Here is a 17,987-nt window from a genome sequence, read left to right as displayed (position 1 = left end):
CGTTGAAAATGTCAACTGTGTTGTGAACTGGGAACCTGTGGAATAAGTAAAACATTTCAGCTACTTAGGCATGATTTTTAGCGAAGATGGTAAATTAAATACGGAAATAGACAACAGAAGCTGGTATGGTAGGAAGTCAGTTGAATAAATTCATATGGAATAAGAGAGAAATTAGTCAGAACACTAAATTAGCTGTATACAAGACAGTGTTCAAACCAGTTTTCACTTATGGATCTGAGAGCTGGGTCAGAAGTAAAACACTTGACCAAAAGACTAGAGACCGCAGATATGAGAGTCTTGAGAAAGATTAGAGGCGTGAACAGATGGCATCAATGGCAATATCATATTAAAAACGACGATATTAAGAAAGAACTTGACATTGTCAGCATCCAGGAATGCGTTAGCAGAGTTAATCTCAGGTGGTATGGTCACTTAAATAGAATGGGCGAGGAAAGATTAGCAAAACAAGTGTTGTCTGCTAGGTTGGCAGGAAAAAGACTCAAAAGAAGACCAAGATATAGGTGGATTGATACAGTACAAAGTGCCTTAGATGATAGAAATATAAGATCTGATAATGTTAGAGTCTTGAAAAGTAACAGACTGATTTGAAGGAAAATTGTAGATAGGAAGTTCGTAATGATGCAAATTTTTCATGTGGTACTATCATATCCTGTACACCCCTTGAGGGTACACGTCAGGAATTTGATGATGATATACAGCAGCAAACAAATTATATATATATATATATATATATATATATATATATATATATGTGTGTGTGTGTGTGTGTGTGTGTGTGTGTGAATGAAATAATCAGATGACCAAGTGATATTTGGAGAAACAATCTGCATATGAATGAAAAGTAATAAAAAAAACAGTATGTCTGATAATGTTAGAGTCTTGAAAAGTAACAGACTGATTTGGGGGAAAATTGTAGATAGGAAGTTAGTAATAAAAACCCACAAAGATGGGTACCCGATGAGACCAATAGTCTCCTACAAAAATACCACCACAGCCCCTTTATCAAAATTCGTAGCGAAACTTATCAAACCATTAACTACAACGTCTAACTTCATGATAAAAAACACGGACGACCTTTTCAAAAAAATAAAAAACCTAACCCTATCCCAAGAAGACATCCTCACTTCTTTGGATGCGGCCTCTTTATACACTAACGTGGACGTCCCCAGAACTTTAGACATCGTACACACACTACTCACAGAAGACCACACTCTACACTCTCGTACTAAACTAACGCCCATTGACATTATTAACTTAATAAAACTAATAATCTCGGCAAACTATTTCAAGTTCAACAACAACATGTACATACAAATCTTCGGACTCCCCATGGGCCAAAACATCAGTGGACAACTAGCGGAATTATTCCTGGCACATATAGAATCACTCCTACTCCACCCTTCCCTTCCCCCTGGCATCACCTTTTATGGCAGATACGTGGACGATATTCTGTGCATTGGTAATCTCACACACATCACCACCTTAAAAACATCCCTAAACAGTTACAGCAACAGATTAAAATTCACCACAGAAACCGAACAGAACAAATCCATCAATTTTTTAAACTTGACATTAACCAGAACACACAACAAAATGCCATGAAAATATACCACAAACCCTCACACATCGGAAACTACCTCCATTTTCACTCATACCATCCATATTCTGTTAAAAAATCTGTCATCTTATCACAGTTCATAAATGCTTACAAATTTTCAACCAATCAAAATAGTCTAAACACAGAAATAAAAAAACTAACACAGATCTTCTTAAATTGCAACTATCCTACACAACTGATTAACTACGCAAACAAGACGGCAAAAAACAACCCAAGTACCAAAACGAACTTCCCTACACAAAAAATTATCAAACTACCATACATCCAAAACACACATAAAGCCTATAAATACATCTTCAAACATACTGACTACAAACTGGTATTCACCACAAACCAAAAACTGGCAAACCTCCTAAAATCCACCAAACCTCACACACAGAAAGAAATATTTGAACAGCACAATGTAGTCTATAAATTTCCCTGCCAAAAAGAATGTGACATCACCTACACAGGTTCCACCATCAGGTCTTTATGGGCAAGACTACAAGAACACTTCCGTGACTGTAACATCCCTATTCCAGAACATTTAAACACTAAAAAATGTAACATCAAAAAGAAAAATCGAATACAAAGCACAGGAAAAACGGAAATAGCTGTTCACGCCCTTGAACAAAAACATACCCCGCAGATCGACAAGGCCATCATAGTAGACAGACAAGACAATGAAACAATGCTCAGAATATCGGAAACAATAGCTATGAAGTGTGACGCGAACTCTATCAACGTACACAGGCCCTACATAATCTCCGAGGTTTGGAAGCTTCACAACATAAAATTGAGGTCACAACCCCGACCAATTGGCGACAACACAAACACTTCAAAAGCAGAAGCACCTACCCGACCTGACATAGCATCCACTTTCCCAATGTGTTCAGATGACGACCACGAATAGTCGAAACGGACCACACCCCGTCAACCACCTTTCCCCTTCCCTATTTTAAAAAATCAACCCTTTCACCTTTTCCCCACCCTATATAATATAATATATATGTTTATATATATTACGGGGAAAAAAAAAAAAAAAAAAACGGGTTTTTCTAACTTAATTCTATCAAGCCTACCCCCCCCCCCCCACACTCAGTAGTTTTTCGACAAGAGGAAGCCGCAACACCCAGAAAAAGGTATGTGTAAATTTCTATTCCTTATGCTACATATACTTTTTGGTACATTTACATTCACAATGCCCTAAGAATCCATGAGTAAATAGCCAATGACATTTAAACAGGGGCACTCCTAAACTGAAGCAGGCAAAATAGCCGTAATTATAACAGTATGTCAGTTTCTAAAAATAAAAAGTAAAAAATTAGTATAGGTATTATTTCTGGGAAAATTCCGATGTTACTCCTCTTAAAAACTATTATTTTTTACTGCTAGTTTGCCTGCTTTTGTTTAGGAGTGCCACTGTTTTAATGTCATTGGCTTTTTACTCAAGAATTCTTAGGGCACTGCAGATGTATTTTAGAGACAAATATATGTATAATAATATAAGGAAATTTGCACATACCTGTTCTTGGATGTTGTTGCCTGTATCTTCTTTCTGCAGTGTGCATATTTCTGCTGTTAGGGCGGTGAATTTGAATTTGATAAAAACCAGGGTTTTTTCAAATTCAAATTTAAAAACAGTGTTTCAAATTAATTCTTCCACATTGCCCAAGTCCTCCCCTCCACCGCCCTTTCAATACCATAACAGCAGAAGTATGCACACCGCAGAAAGAAGACAGGCAACAACATCCAAGAACAGGTATGTGCAAATTTCCTTCTATTATTATACATATATTTGTCTCTAAAATACATCTGCAATGTCCTAAGAATTCTTGAGTAAAAAGCCAATGACATTAAAACAGGGGGCACTCCTAAACAAAAGCAGGCAAAATAGCCATAAAAATAATAATAAAATTAGTTTTTATTGCTGATTTTCATGCCAAATTTGTTACATCTTATTATGCAATTTAGTTAGAGAATTTGGGACTTCAAAAAATTATAAGAAAAACCGGTTCCCAGCTGAGAAATGTTCTAGACACATTTATTTCTTGATATCTCTGATTCTCATTATCAGGTTTAATGTCACTTTCTTTCATAGTGTGATCCATATAGATGATGAATAAGAATGGAGATAATGTGTGTCCTGTCTTATCCCTGATTTTTCATCAAATCTTCAAGTGTATACAACATTTAAAAAACAAAACAAAACAGCAATACACTATGTATTGCTGTGTATTTTTTTTTTATGTTGCTTCCACCCATAAAAGGCTATTTACAAACCTATAGTACATTCAGTACTGTGGGTGGGTTAAAGGATTTTTTTTCTCTATTTTTATCAAGTTTATATATAAATATATTTTTATTTTTTTTACAAAATTCAGGAGCCCTGCTCTAGAGACCAAGCATTGAACTTTTTTCAAGCCACCTCAGGCCTCTAATAAGCAGACCAGTGATCTCATACTAGGCAATGCCTATTCATCTCCCACCTAAAGACAATTACAAACTTCTGTGCTCATGGTGGGATTTGAACACAGTGTTAAATTCTGAATGAAAGAAATTATTTCATTCAGATTTAACAAGTAACAACATTCCTAGAGCTAATAATTGTATTGTGCATCAGAGGACAGAAAACTAATCGTAAATTACCCACAATGTTTATAACTTATGTATAAACTTTATAACCTTATCCTTTATACTGTTGTTAGTCATTGTTAAATTTACCAGAAGTTAAAAATATGCAAACCTTGTGTTAATGTGTAAGTATCTGAGTCATATTGCAAACAAGATAATCGGATTAAGCATTGAAGACCTGAGGCGAACACGTGCACCAGAGTCGAGTTGCGCACGGAATTTTCCGGCGAAGCACGCTCGGAGAAATGGGGGCACTGGGTGCTGGAGGGGTTAGGTGCCGAGTGCAAAAAAGTGGGAAGATTGTGACGTAGGAAAGTGTACAGCATATATAGAGCTTGGCAGTGCCAGCTCAGGACTTTTTTTTCATTCTATGGATTGGAGTTCCAGAATTCCCAAGGAAGGTTGCAGGAGCGTGCGAACATGTCATTAGGCAGTCCACCGGTCAAGCAGTAGGTCAGTGAGTACAGACCTCGGCCCTGGGGAAGATACAGTGCAGACTGACCAGTTATGCCGAACCACTTGATCCGATAGAGGCAAGCTAGAGTAGTTTACTTCAAAGGAGGCGAGTCGTGCCCAAGCCCACCAGTTGATTCTTTCAGATGAAATCAAGCAGACGCATGGTCAACGAGATGAAAAGCACTCCGGAGACAAATAAGGAGAAGGCCAAGTGTTTGTACGGTCCTTGGTAATGATAAATTTTGTTCTATTATGCTTTTGTACTAAGAGGGATAATTCGTGTTCGTGCAAGGAACTTTCTAGTTATTCAAGTTTCATTAATTGAAAACCCTCTAGAGCTTAAATAAGAAAAAAAAGGGGGAACCGTATGTTCTAGAAAAGAAAGTTGTATAGGAATATGTTAATACTATATGGTGTACTTAGTCTGTTAATTCATTAGCCTCTAGAAATGGAAATTGCTGATTGGAATGTTTAGCTACTAGTTGAAGCTCTAATCTAGTTTCAATTGAGATTTTGAGGCATGTTATGAAATGTTAAGGGTGAGCTTGTATTGATAAATTGATTCAACTCAATCTGAAGGATAATTGTGATTCTAAGCTAGTATCTGTAATATGTCTGATTTGATGAATAAATGTCTTTCTTTTTATTAATCTAACAACTTGCCTGATTTTGATCTCTTTGCATTGCTCATAAAAGTCAGAACCTACGTGGAAGTTAAGACATAAGAGGAGCTACGACTGCAATGACATATAGGTTTTGCAAGTACTTAACGAACTTATCAACGAATTAGTTAATAGTGTACAATTCTGAGTGTTAATTCTCTGATATTGAGTTATTCTCTTGTCTAGAATTTAGGATGTCGCAGCATCATAATATAAATTTTTCCTAAATCCAAAAAGGGATTAGCACCAGAAACGAAACAAAGGAATTGGCACTACCCAAAGGCAATCCCTTTGTCTTCCAAACTATGCACATTCTTCATTAGATTAATTGGCAGCCTAGAATTGAAAGTGCAACTGCATACAATAACTAATGATAAAATAAACAAGCAGAAAATTATAACAACCAGAGAGTAAGAAAAATATTACAATAGCCTGTTGATTGGAGAGCGAGCACGCTTTTCTCCGGACACCTTGTTGCATGCTTTTCCAGATCTACAAAACCTAATTACAAACCTTGTCATATTCCCATAATTTTAACTATTTGTCCTAAAGTGAAAATCTTATCTTGACAACCTGTATTTGGCCTGAATTCAACTTGTTTTCTCCAAGTTTCTCTTCTACAATTTTTCTCAGCTTCTTTTCAAGAATGGGTGCATGAATCTTACCTGGAACAATTAGTATAGAAATTCTCTGTAATTCTTATAGTCAGCTTTATTCTTTTTTTATTTTTTAGATATGAGAACTATGACAGCTCTACTCCAATCATCTGAGCAGGCTGTCTGAATTATGCAATGTAGCCACTGCAAAAATTTTATACCTCCATATTTGAGCATTTCTAGTCAAATATATCATCTACTCCAACCGTCTTTCTAGAAGTTTTTGAGAGCTTTTTCTTCAAGTTTTGATATGTACTCCTGTTTGCATTCTGCTTAAAAATTTATTACTATTGTTCTGTCACTGCTTACTTTATTTAATAGTCTTTCAAAGTAATTACTCCAAACATCTAAGATATCTTTATCTTCAGTTTTCGTGTCACCCTTATCATCTTTAACAGTACTCTTTCCTCCATCTCTAAGCTTTTTCAATAGCCTTCAGAACATTTTGCCACCTTCCTGATATTTATTTTCCATATACTTACCAAAGTTTTCCCATGACTTTTGTTTAACTACTTTAACAACATAGCTAAGCTCTCTTACATTTTTCTCTGTATTCTTTTATGGCATCTGCTGTCTTGTTTGCTAGGAATTTTTGGTATGTTTTCTGCTTGTCCAAGACTTCTTTTTTAATACAAAGAACACATCTTTGTGGACACAAGATTTCTCTGCAAGAGCAGACAACTTCATCACATACTACCCCTCACAATTAATGTTTTTTCTGTGTATTTTACTAGTATTATATATTTTGTTTATTAATTAAACAATCAACATCATTAATTTCCTGACATATATATACCCTGAAAAAGTGTTGAGGCTAATGTGACAGCACATGATTAAGTACTGTATAATTAAAATCTTAATTGTACCATAGCTTTACTTCACAATTTTCTGTTTTTAATTTCTTTTACTTTTTAAGTTATTTGAGAGTATTAATGGTTACATTTTCTAAAGATCTTTAAACAATAATTCTGATTATTTTGCTATTTATAATAATATAATTATGCATTGTTGGTCTTTTATATCAACCAATATCTACCATTTCTTTTTTTTTTTTTGTAAACATTTTATTGCTTTTATATTTAATTATAATTAAAGACTTTAATTATATAAATTTTTTAAAAAAAAATTTATATAATTATCCAACTGTCCTCATTACATTTTCTTGCCATTTTTTTTTTTTTGTACTGCTAAAGAACTCTTAATCTTATCAATTTCATCTTCCAATTTTCTTGAGGCAAGCCATTTATTGTATGCTTGTTTTTTTTCTCTTTAATTAATTATATTCTTGATTTCATCATTTCTTTCAAACCATGTTTGAAAGAAATGATTATTATGTGACATCTCCAGAGTTCAACGACTCATCAAGGGAGGGTACCTACTCTACAACTCTGTCTCCACCGACTCAATCTACCAACGCCCACCACCACCACTAGTGTTTTCACAGACTATCACAAAAATCCATGCCTGCTGCAGGATTCAAACCTGCAGCCTTTTTTTGGCTGGAGAGCAGATACGCTAACCACTCGGCCAACCAGGCTGGCTATTTTTCCAATTTAACAATTTATAGATCTTAATTTAGGGACAGTTGGAGAATCTGGGTTTTGGATTCTTGCTCATATACTCTCTGAAAATGGAAATTTCAATTGAAATATCTGTTTAAGGGACATCTGTGAATAATTTTAGAGAAAGAGAGATACCTCAGCATTATGTAGCTACTTAAAGATTACTTCACACTATTATAATGTAGACTTAAGTCCTACAAAGGGGCTTGCCCACACACACACAGTTAATAAAACACTTATAATGGAAAGCAATATAAAGGGGGGGGGGAGTGCTTTCCACTGTGGTGAATATTTAAGGGAGCATATAGTGAAGTCAACTCTTCTCAGTAAACAAAAATCACATGAAATCGCTTCATGTACAAAAACTTGTTTTCATGTGATTATCTATGATATGTATAATCTTTAAAAGGTACCTGTGGCATAACTATAAATAATAAATTACACGATAACCACAGTAATTAACTTTAATGAAATAAAAATACAGATATTTGTACTGATGATGTACTGAAACAGTACATCATCAGTGTAGACAACAAGCAATTCAAAGGAATGGAATACAAAGTACATTACATAACAGTGGGTAGATTACCAATTAAAAACTATTGCTGCATGCCAGAAATTAATATTAATAAATAACATTATTAATTTTATTCTTAAAAACTATTTTTTCGATGGTTACATAAGATAAGAGTCTCCCAAACTTTTGGGGGGGAGAGAGAGAGAGAATCGTTGCGATTCAGATTTAGTCGATGTAAAAGGGCTTCGAAACTTTCTTTGAAAAGGCATTCATATTTAAACTTGCAACTATGGAGAAGACGAGCTTTATCCCACTGGATATTGTGTTTAGTGTCAATACTACATTGTGCTAGATCAGACGTTTGAGGTTTCATGTATTTAATATAATATTGATGTTCATACATTCACACGGTATCTGGTAAACACCAGCTAATGATAGAGTGCCAGTTTGTCTTTTGTAGATGGCAACAGGTGAGAAATTTTGTTGATCGGAAAATATCTGGGAATGGAACCCTGTGGTCTGTTGAAGAATCCTGAGGTGTGGGAACATAGGAGTCAGTTATCTGCTGGATTTGATTAGGGTTGTAACTGTTAAATTCCATTAAAGTTTTTATAGTGAAAAGTTCTTGTTGGAAGCTTGAGGGAGAGGAGCACATTTTATGTGCTCTATTAATTAAAGACTTGAGAACACCAATTTTTTGAGAGGTGTGATGAGCAGATTTTTGATGAATGTATCTGCCAGTAAAGGTAGGTTTTCAATAAACACTGGTTGATAAATTACCAGAGGCTGTGCTTGTAAGGAGGATGTCCAAGAATGATAAACTGCCATCCATTTCTTTTTCCATGGTGAACTGAATGCATGGGTGACGGCTATTGATCTGTTGTAGGAAAGTAGTAAGAAATCAATCATAACCCTACAAAAATGCAAATTAAACAATTAAATAAGTTGCTTGATGAAGTTGTCAGTTGGGATCAAAATACCATGGACAAGTTGCATACTCATTTTGGAAGAACTCCTCGTTTATATGGCCTTCCAAAAATTCATAAAGAAGGTTATCCAGTAAGAAGCATTGTGAATTGTATTGACTCTACTCTCCCGTTTACAGAATTGCTAAATTAGTCACATTTGATACTGTTTCCCTCTTTACCAATATTCCATTATCTGACACTGTTAATTTACTATATGATGATTCCCCTCTCGATATTACAAAGATTTTTGAATTTGTTATATATTCAGGATATTTCAGCTGGAAAAACAAGATCTATAAACAAGCTGAAGGTACTGCCATGGGTAGCCCTCTGTCTCCATCTTTGGCAAACTATTTTTTGAACCATCTGACCTTCAACACATGTATTCAGTTCACCATGGAAAAAGGATGGTAGTTTACTATTCTTGGACATCCTTCTTACACACACAGTAATTTATCAACCAGTTTTTATCGAAAACCTACCTTTACTGGCAGATACATTCATCAAAAGTCTGCTTATCACACCTCTCAAAAAATTGGTGTTATCAAGTCTTTAATTAATTGAACACATGAAGTGTTCTCCTCTCCCTTAAACTTACAAGAACTTTTCACTATCAAAACGTTAATGGAATTTAACAGTTACAACCCTAATCAAATCCAGCAGATAATTGACTCCTATGTTCCAACACCTCAGGATTCTTGAACACACCGCAGGGTTCCAATTCCTTATATTTCTGGCATCTTGGAACTAATTGGTAGAATTTTGAAGAAGTATCATCTCATTTCCAGATATTTTCCGATCAACAAAATTTCTCACTTGTTGCCATCTACAAAAGATAAACTGGCACCTCTATCATTAGCTGGCATTTACCAGAGACCGTGTGAATGTAATCTAACATACGTTGGACAAACAGGCCATTCTGTGAAAAAAAAAGAATGTATGAACATCAATATTATATCGAATACATGAAACCTCAAATGTCTGGTCTGACACAATGTAGTATTGACATTAAACACAATATCCAGTGGGATAAAGCTCATCTTCTCCATATGCAAGTTTAAATGTGAATATCTTTTCAAAGAAAGTTGCAAGGCCCTTTTACATCGGCTATATCTGAATCACAATGATTGTCTCTCTCTCTCTCCAAAAGTTTGGGAGATTTTTATCTTATGTAACCATAAAAAAAAAAATAGTTTTTAAGAATAAATTTAATAATGTTATTTATTAATATTAATTTCTAACATGCAGCAACAGTTTTTAATTGGTAATCCACTGACTGTTATGTACTTTGTATTCCATTCCTTTGAATTGCTTATTGTCTATACTGATGATGTACTGTTAATTTCAGTACAAAATATCTGTATACTTTTATTTCATTAAAGTTAATTACTGTGGTTATCGCGTAATTTATTATTTATCTATGATATGGATGAAAACAATAATATAATCTTGACTCTTTCTTTTAAGGTTACATGATAATCAGCATTCATATTTACGAATTTAGGGACACAAGACACACGTGTTGAAATGATTATTTTACTTATTGTTAATAAAATAACAGTTCACGTTTCAACCCCTGTATTGAGGTCAAATTAAATTAAACTAAATCAGATTTAATTTACCTTTATAGAGTGCAAGAGCATGTAGCTTGGTTTTCTATACACATGTATATTTCTGATGATGACCTCAATACAGGGGTCGAAATGTTAAGTGTTATTTTATTAATAAGTAAAATAATCATTTCAACATGTGTGTCTTGTATCCTTAAATTCGTAAGTATGAATAATATAATCTTGTTAACAATACATATTACAAGTTTTGTAGTTTGGTTGGTGAGCTGAAGTGATGATACATACGCAAAATCAAATTTACACATAGCAAAGTATATTCGATTTCTGACATCACTTTGGAAATTATTTTCCAACAGCTTCAAAAACACACGTATTTGATTCTTTTAAAAATATACCTACCTGCTCTGCATAGCTATGAATCTGTTCAGGAGTTTGGAAAAACAACATTCTTGCTGCTTCATTAAATGCTATCTTCTCATAAGCTTTCTCAATACACCCTGCTATTTCATTTCTTACGGTATCTAACAAAATGTCGATGAAGAAGTTATAACCCTCAGCAGGTACATTTCCTTTAGATAGGAAAACCTAAATAAAAGTTTAATCACATAAATATCTTGTTGTGAAATTTGTTATTCAGATTATATACTTTTTTTTTTTTTTGTAATTTAAATTTTTAACTTACAGAGGGCATATTTGCATTTGGATCAGAGAAATTTTGAGATGAAAGTTAAAAAAAAAAAAATAAAAATAAAATAAAATAAAAAAATAAATAAATAAAAACAAAAACACAGGCAGTCCCTGACTTATAAGAGTCAGGGACTGCCTGTGTTTTTCATGCAACAAGCCAAGTTTCATGAAGTTTATGTTCCATAAACTTCATGCAACTTGGATTTAATCCCCTTCTCCATTAATCATGTTCTATTAAAATCCTGGTAAATATCCACAACCATTCCATTCCATATGCACTCAATGCCTCTGCATTGAGTGCATATGGAATGGAATGGTTGTGGAATAGAATAGAAGTTATCGTTGAATCGTTTAAGAGGACGTCCTGGTTTTCTTTTTCCTAATGGCTTGTACTTGTTTTGGTAATCTTTCTGTTTTCATTCTTTGAATGTTTTCCATCCATTTATGTTTATATTTTTTAATTTTTTCTATTACTGGTTTTTGGTTTAATTCTTTCATACTTTCTTCATTTCTCGGGGGACCCTGTAACCCCCTAGAGAACACGTCCCCTGGGTGGCAGATGGGGAGCCCACCATGTGTGGGTGTATGTGCATGTGTGTGTATGGTGGGGTGGTCCAAATATACTGAATAAGGACTCGTGGACCAACAGGGGGCAATCATCTTGACTGTAAGGGAAGCAGCACTCCCATGGACCCCCTAGCTGGATCTATCCTTTTCTTCTACTACTTTTAGGAAGATCCACTTATTTTAATCTTTCCTATAAGGCCTAATCAGCCAACTCTTCTTATTTTATGACTCTTATGCTATTAGAGTATTTGAGGGCAGTGGCGCACCCAGGGAGGGGGCCAAGGGGCCATGGCTCCCCCCAAAAGAAAAAAAAAAAAAAAAAAACACTAGAAAATTTTCCAAAAATCTTTTCCTAATTAAAATTCATTTTTTTAAAATTTATGTTGTGTCTTCTGTTTCTATACTATTTATGAATTAGCATCCACATAAGGTGGGAATACCCTATAGCTCTCGGGAATCCCGGCCGCTGTGAATGCAAGGCGAACGAAGTAGTGCTCTTGCAGACCGAGTGCTACTTCGTTTGCCCAAGCTGGGCCAGAGGAGATCACGGGTATCATGTATTGGCAATCACTGCAGTGCTCAGTTAGGTCGTATGCAATGTAGTGTGCATTCTCAAATCGCTACTCAACTCGCCCCCCCCCCCCCATATTAAATCTTGAGTGCTTGGCCAACTCCAAGATTAAATCCTGGGTGTGCTACTGCTTGAGGGCCATGGGGTCTTTTCATTTCTGGCCTTACAACTATGCCCTCCCTATAAACCTTACTATAATTCTTCTATAATTTACTCTTTTCCCCTTCAATATACCCTATTCCTCCTATGGGTTTAAATTCGGAAGAAGGCTAGTTCAGAAGCCTTAAGGTAGCAGCCCTACCACTGAATGATTCCATCGTCAGGCTAGTCCCCTGACATGGAGAACAATTCTACTAGTAAGCTGACAGAAAAAGATAATCGGATTGAATCTATAGGAAACAAGAATATCAAGGAATGGTAATTTTTTGTGTTGTTCTAGTTCAAGAGCGAGTTTTATATTGGGATGCAAGCTGTTCAGATAATCTTTGAAAGCAATCAGTACACCCACCATTTCCGACCAAATGATGAAAATATCAATGTAATATAACCAAATTCTTGGTTTCTTCTGATAGTTTTTTAATGCATTAGTTTTGAAATTTTTCATAAAGAGGTTGACTAAGGCTGGAGAAAGGAGGAACCCATGACAAATCCTTTTTATTCCCAATATTTGCGTTGAAATATGAAAAAAGCGTTTTCCATGCAGTGTTTGAAGTCCTACATCTGGTGGGAAAAGATTTACGAGTAGATCCACTGTGTCATTTCTGGGTACACTGGTGAAGAGACTGACTACATCTAAACTTGTTAAGATGTCTGAAGGTTCTATATTTATATCCTTTACTTTTTCAATAAAATTAAACTATTTTTTTACAAACGGTTCTGTTTTTCCTGTGTGGTGATATCAGGTTCGACAAATATTTTGCTAAGTTTGAGGATCTCTCACATCTACAATCGGCCATAACAGAATATCCTTTTTTGTGTATTTTTAGTGCACCATAAAATCTTGGGACTAATGGATGTTTTGATGATAAAGATTTAATTCTTCAGCTGCCAATTAGGCAACTTTTTGATCAAATCATTGGTTTTATTATGTGTGTACCCACATGGTACACAGTATTCATCCCTGTCTAAGGATGAATAAGTATTGGATCTTCTAATAGGCTGTTTGTTTTTCTGCGTATTCATCTGAATTCATAACCACTGATGTATTTCCTTTGTCTGCATTGAATATTACTTATCTCATCTTAATTCCTTAAGGGCAATTGACTTTGATAAGTTTCAACGTGGTAATTTACATTTTAGCAATAAAGCTGATGTGCATCTACAGCTGCAATCACCTCTCGATTCGAAGAAAAACGTTGACCAGCGAGAAAGAGTTTTAGTTTTGGGAAGAGATAGAAGTCAGAGGGAGCCAAATCTGGGGAATAGGGTAGATCTTCCAACAATTCATAGTGCAGCTCCCTTAATTTTCCTATTGCCAAAACACTTCATCAGCAGGTGCATTGTCCTGATGAAAGATGATTTTCTTCTTCTGCAAACCGGGTCTTTTCTCATGAATTTTTTCATCTAGTCTGGTTAAAAGATTGGAATAATAATCCCCTGTTATTATTTTACCCTTTTCAAGATAATTAATAAACAAAATGCCTTTAGCATCCCAAAACATCGATGCCATGACCTTTCCTGCTGATGGAACTAACTTTGTCTTCTTTGGCGCTGAACAACCGGCTTCTGTCAACTGTTTTGACTGCTGTTTGGATTCTGGTGTGTAATGGTGAATCCAAGTCTCATCCATAGTAATAAATCGATGCAAAAATCAGTTTTATTCTTGTCATTTCATGCGAGTGCATTTTTGATCTGCTGTGAGCAAGTGGGGCAGGTGTGTAATGGTGAATCCATGTCTCATCCATAGTAATAAAGCGATGCAAAAATCAGTTTTATTCTTGTTAAAACGCTCCAAGCACTGTTCAGAGATTTTCATGCGAATGCATTTTTGATCTGCTGTGAGCAAGTGGGGCAGACATCTTGCGCAAAGCTTTTTCATTTGCAATTCTTCATGCAAAATATATCCTACACGTTCTTTTGAAATGTCTATAGTCTCAGCAATTTCACGCACTTTGACTCGCTGGTCATCCAATACCATATCGTGCACTTGATCAATGATTTCTGGTGTTGATACACTTCTTGGAAATCCTTCACATGGATCATCTTCAGGGCTGGTATGGCCACGTTTAAACTCGGCAGCCCATTTCTTAACTGTCAAAAACAAAGGAGGAGAGTGCCTGTAAACTTTTATGAACTTCGAATCAATTTCTTTTGGAGTTAAATCTTATTTTACAAAGAATTTTATAACTGCACGATACTCAATTTTATCCATTTCAAGCGATATAGACAACACTTTTGCTCCAGACAGCTGTATAAAACAAACTACTTGATAGAATGACTTGCAATTTCACATGGATGCTTAACAGATGTACCAATTTAGAAAAAAAAAAAAAAAAAAAAAAAAAATCTCGCCGATAGTGTCGCCATCTATGGTCAAGGCCGAGAACTTTTCAGACCACCCACATACTAATGTATTATAGCTTTACTACTTTTCATTGGTGGGAGAAGAAACAAGTGCATATACTCTCCCAATAATCTTCTTGTTATAATAAGTGATGAAACACGCATCTAAAGAGATATCATGTATACTTGTATAATTGAGGAGTAAGAAATAGATGATTAAATTATTTATTTCACCTTTACTATGCTGGATGGCTGAAAAGCGCTAACACATGCTACAGAAAATAGATATACTGAACTAAAATGCCAAGGAACTTGTCTTTTATCTCTTCTTTAATTACCCTATTTTTTTTTGTTAAATATATTAACTAACATAAAAATAATTCAGAGATTTAAAAAAGCATACCTTATTGTAACTGCCTTCCATTAAGTATTGTTCCATGGAAACTGGATGCCGAATATAATGGTTGCTTTGAATTTCTTTCGGTGGAAGTAACTCTAGCTCCTAAAAATTAAAGTAGTAAATCTTTTTAAATTTAGATGTTAGTCTTGGTTAACATACAAAGTTATGTATTAGATAGATAGAATTAAGGATTCTTTATCCAAACTTTTCCACTGAATTCATTAGAATGCAATATTTATGAAATCAAAAAAGGTTAGCTAAAAAATCATTCTCTTATAGCAGTAATCCAAAAGTTTTTGAATTTGTCTTTACATTATATTTTCATTTTTTACTGTCATAATAAATATTTAGATCTATTTTGTATATCACAATAAATTAGCGAATAACATGATTCATTTATGTTTATTACTTAAGTAATATGTTTTTGTATTGTTTAGAATGAATGCACAAATCATCTAATTCCAAGGTTCATTTTATGAGGTTTCAAACTTGGACATACTACAACAATCAAAAATCATCTGCAACATGAAATACAGAATGCTATAAAATTAAGCACTAATTTTCACTAGTTCAAAAAAGAATTGTGCCACTCACAAAGGCTAATATCATTCCAGAACCATTTCATTATGAAATAGTGCAAACTTTCAAAGCTGACCTGGATATGAGCAGTGCTATAGTAAGACAAACTCAATACTTAAAAAAAAAATGAAAACATTAATTTTTTGGATTCAGTAGCCTAAATCCAAAGAATTAATGGATCAACTCATGCATTCTTGATTCAGATAAGAGATCAGTTTGGTCATATATGAAATTCCAAATGTGTATTTGGTGGGATTTCATGGGCTTAGTCCCTCTTGAGCTGGTTTAAGAAGGACATACCATCAATGCCAACTTCCATTCTTAACCAGAGTAAGTACACACTGCAAAGTGAACATTAGCACTAGTCAATCAAAAGTAGATGCTTCTCTAGGAAAACAGACTGCATGCCCACAGCAATTTGGAATAAAAACTGAGGAGATGAAGATGCAACTTCACTACCTAGCATACATCTCAGAATTGGTGAGCATCTATATCACTTGTTGTAAAAAAGGAGTCTCATTTCTTATGTGGATGGTATTTGCATGTGAAGAGGAAGTCTGAATTGAGTAGCTAGTTTTTGTCCAAAAAGGCTAGGCTTTGTGTTGTAGAAGAACTGAGCATTTGCATACAGATGGATCAGGACCACAAGATGTAAGTTATATCTTAAATAAATGTTTTTGCAGTTGTAATTTCATGAAGTGTTATTTTAGTTGAATAGGTACAATCAGTGCTCTTTTTTTGTAAAAAAATAGGTCCCAGTACACATTTTTTTCTAGCCAGAAACACTGAAAATTAGAACAATATGAAAAGAAAAAGAATACAGAGAAAAATGTAAGAGAGCTAAGCTGTGCATAAAAGTAGCTAAACAAAAGTCATGGAAAGACTGGTAAGAATACAGAAAATAATATATCAGGAAGGTGGCAAAATGTTCTGGAGGCTATTGAGGAAGCTTAGAGGAGAGAGTACTGCAAAAGGAATCAAAGATGAAAAAGTTCACATGAAAACTGAAGACAAGGATATACTACATGTCTGGAGTAATCACTTTGAAAGACTGTTAAATGAACCAAGCAGTGGCAGAACCATACTACAAAATTTTCAAGAGGAATGCAAAGAGGAGTATATATATCAATACTTGAAGTAGAGAAAGCTGTCAAAAACTTGAAATATGGAAAGGCAGTTGAAGTAGATGATATTTGACTGGAAATGCTTAAGTTTTGCAGTGGCTATAATGCATAATTCAGAGGGCCTGGTCAGAAGGAGAAATTCCCATTATATTTTCATAGCACCCAACTATAAAAAAAAAGGGAATAAAACTGAATATGAGAATTACAGAGGAATTTCTTTACTAAGTGTTCCAGGTAAGATTTACGCAAGCACACTTGAAAAGAGGTTGAGAAGATTGTGGAAGAAAAACTGGAAACAGAACAAGCTGGATTCAGGCTAAATAGAGGTTGTCAAGATCAGATTTTCACTTTAAGACAAATAGTTGAGAAACTGTGGGAACATGACAAGGGTCTGTACTTAAGTTTTGTAGATCTGGAAAAGGCATATAACAAGGTGTCCAAAGGAAAGCTTTTCAAAACATTACAATTATATGGGGTGAATGGAACATTATACAGAGCAATATATAGTCTATATTTAAGTTGTAAGTCAGCTGTTAGAATTGAAGGAAATACAGGAAGATTGATTTCATGTAAAATCAGGGGTAAGATAAGACTAAGGCAAGACCCTAGGATTCACTAACTAAACTGAATAACAGATGTAATAAGTTTGGCATGAAAATCAGCAATAAAAAGATCAAAACTATGAAAATAGGCAGGAAAATAGGCATGGAAAACTTCAGCTGCATTCTAAATGGAGATCCTATAGAACAAATAAAATATTTCAATTATAATTTAGGCACAATTTTTAGTGAAGTAGCAGGTTAAATCTGACAACAGAATAAGCAAAGCTGGTATGGTGGGTAGCCAGCTGAATAAATTTATGTGAAATAAGAGAGAAATTAGCCAAAACACCAAACTAGCAGTATACAAGATA

The 17,987-nt window shown here is 34.6% G+C and overlaps 1 protein-coding gene across 1 annotated transcript in view; it reads right to left on the bottom strand.

Moving 5' to 3' along the window:
- Positions 1-17,987, bottom strand: part of LOC150102424 (26S proteasome non-ATPase regulatory subunit 8-like) — a 97,270-nt gene that overhangs the window by 10,639 nt on the left and 68,644 nt on the right. The window contains exons 5-6 of the mRNA XM_090399465.1: positions 15,375-15,473; positions 11,044-11,229 (exon numbers count right to left, since the gene is read on the bottom strand). Of these exons, the coding sequence (XP_090255591.1) occupies positions 11,044-11,229; positions 15,375-15,473 (285 nt within the window). The remainder of the gene's footprint in view (positions 1-11,043; positions 11,230-15,374; positions 15,474-17,987) is intronic.

Source organism: Typopeltis vanoorti, chromosome 10 (genome assembly GCF_054136105.1).
Source record: "Typopeltis vanoorti isolate ZY-2024b chromosome 10, IOZ_Tvanoo_1.0, whole genome shotgun sequence".
Classification (NCBI taxonomy): Eukaryota; Metazoa; Arthropoda; class Arachnida; order Uropygi; family Thelyphonidae; genus Typopeltis; species Typopeltis vanoorti.
The sequence above is the reverse complement of the archived record's forward strand: the minus strand, read 5'-3'. Positions and strand labels throughout refer to the sequence as shown.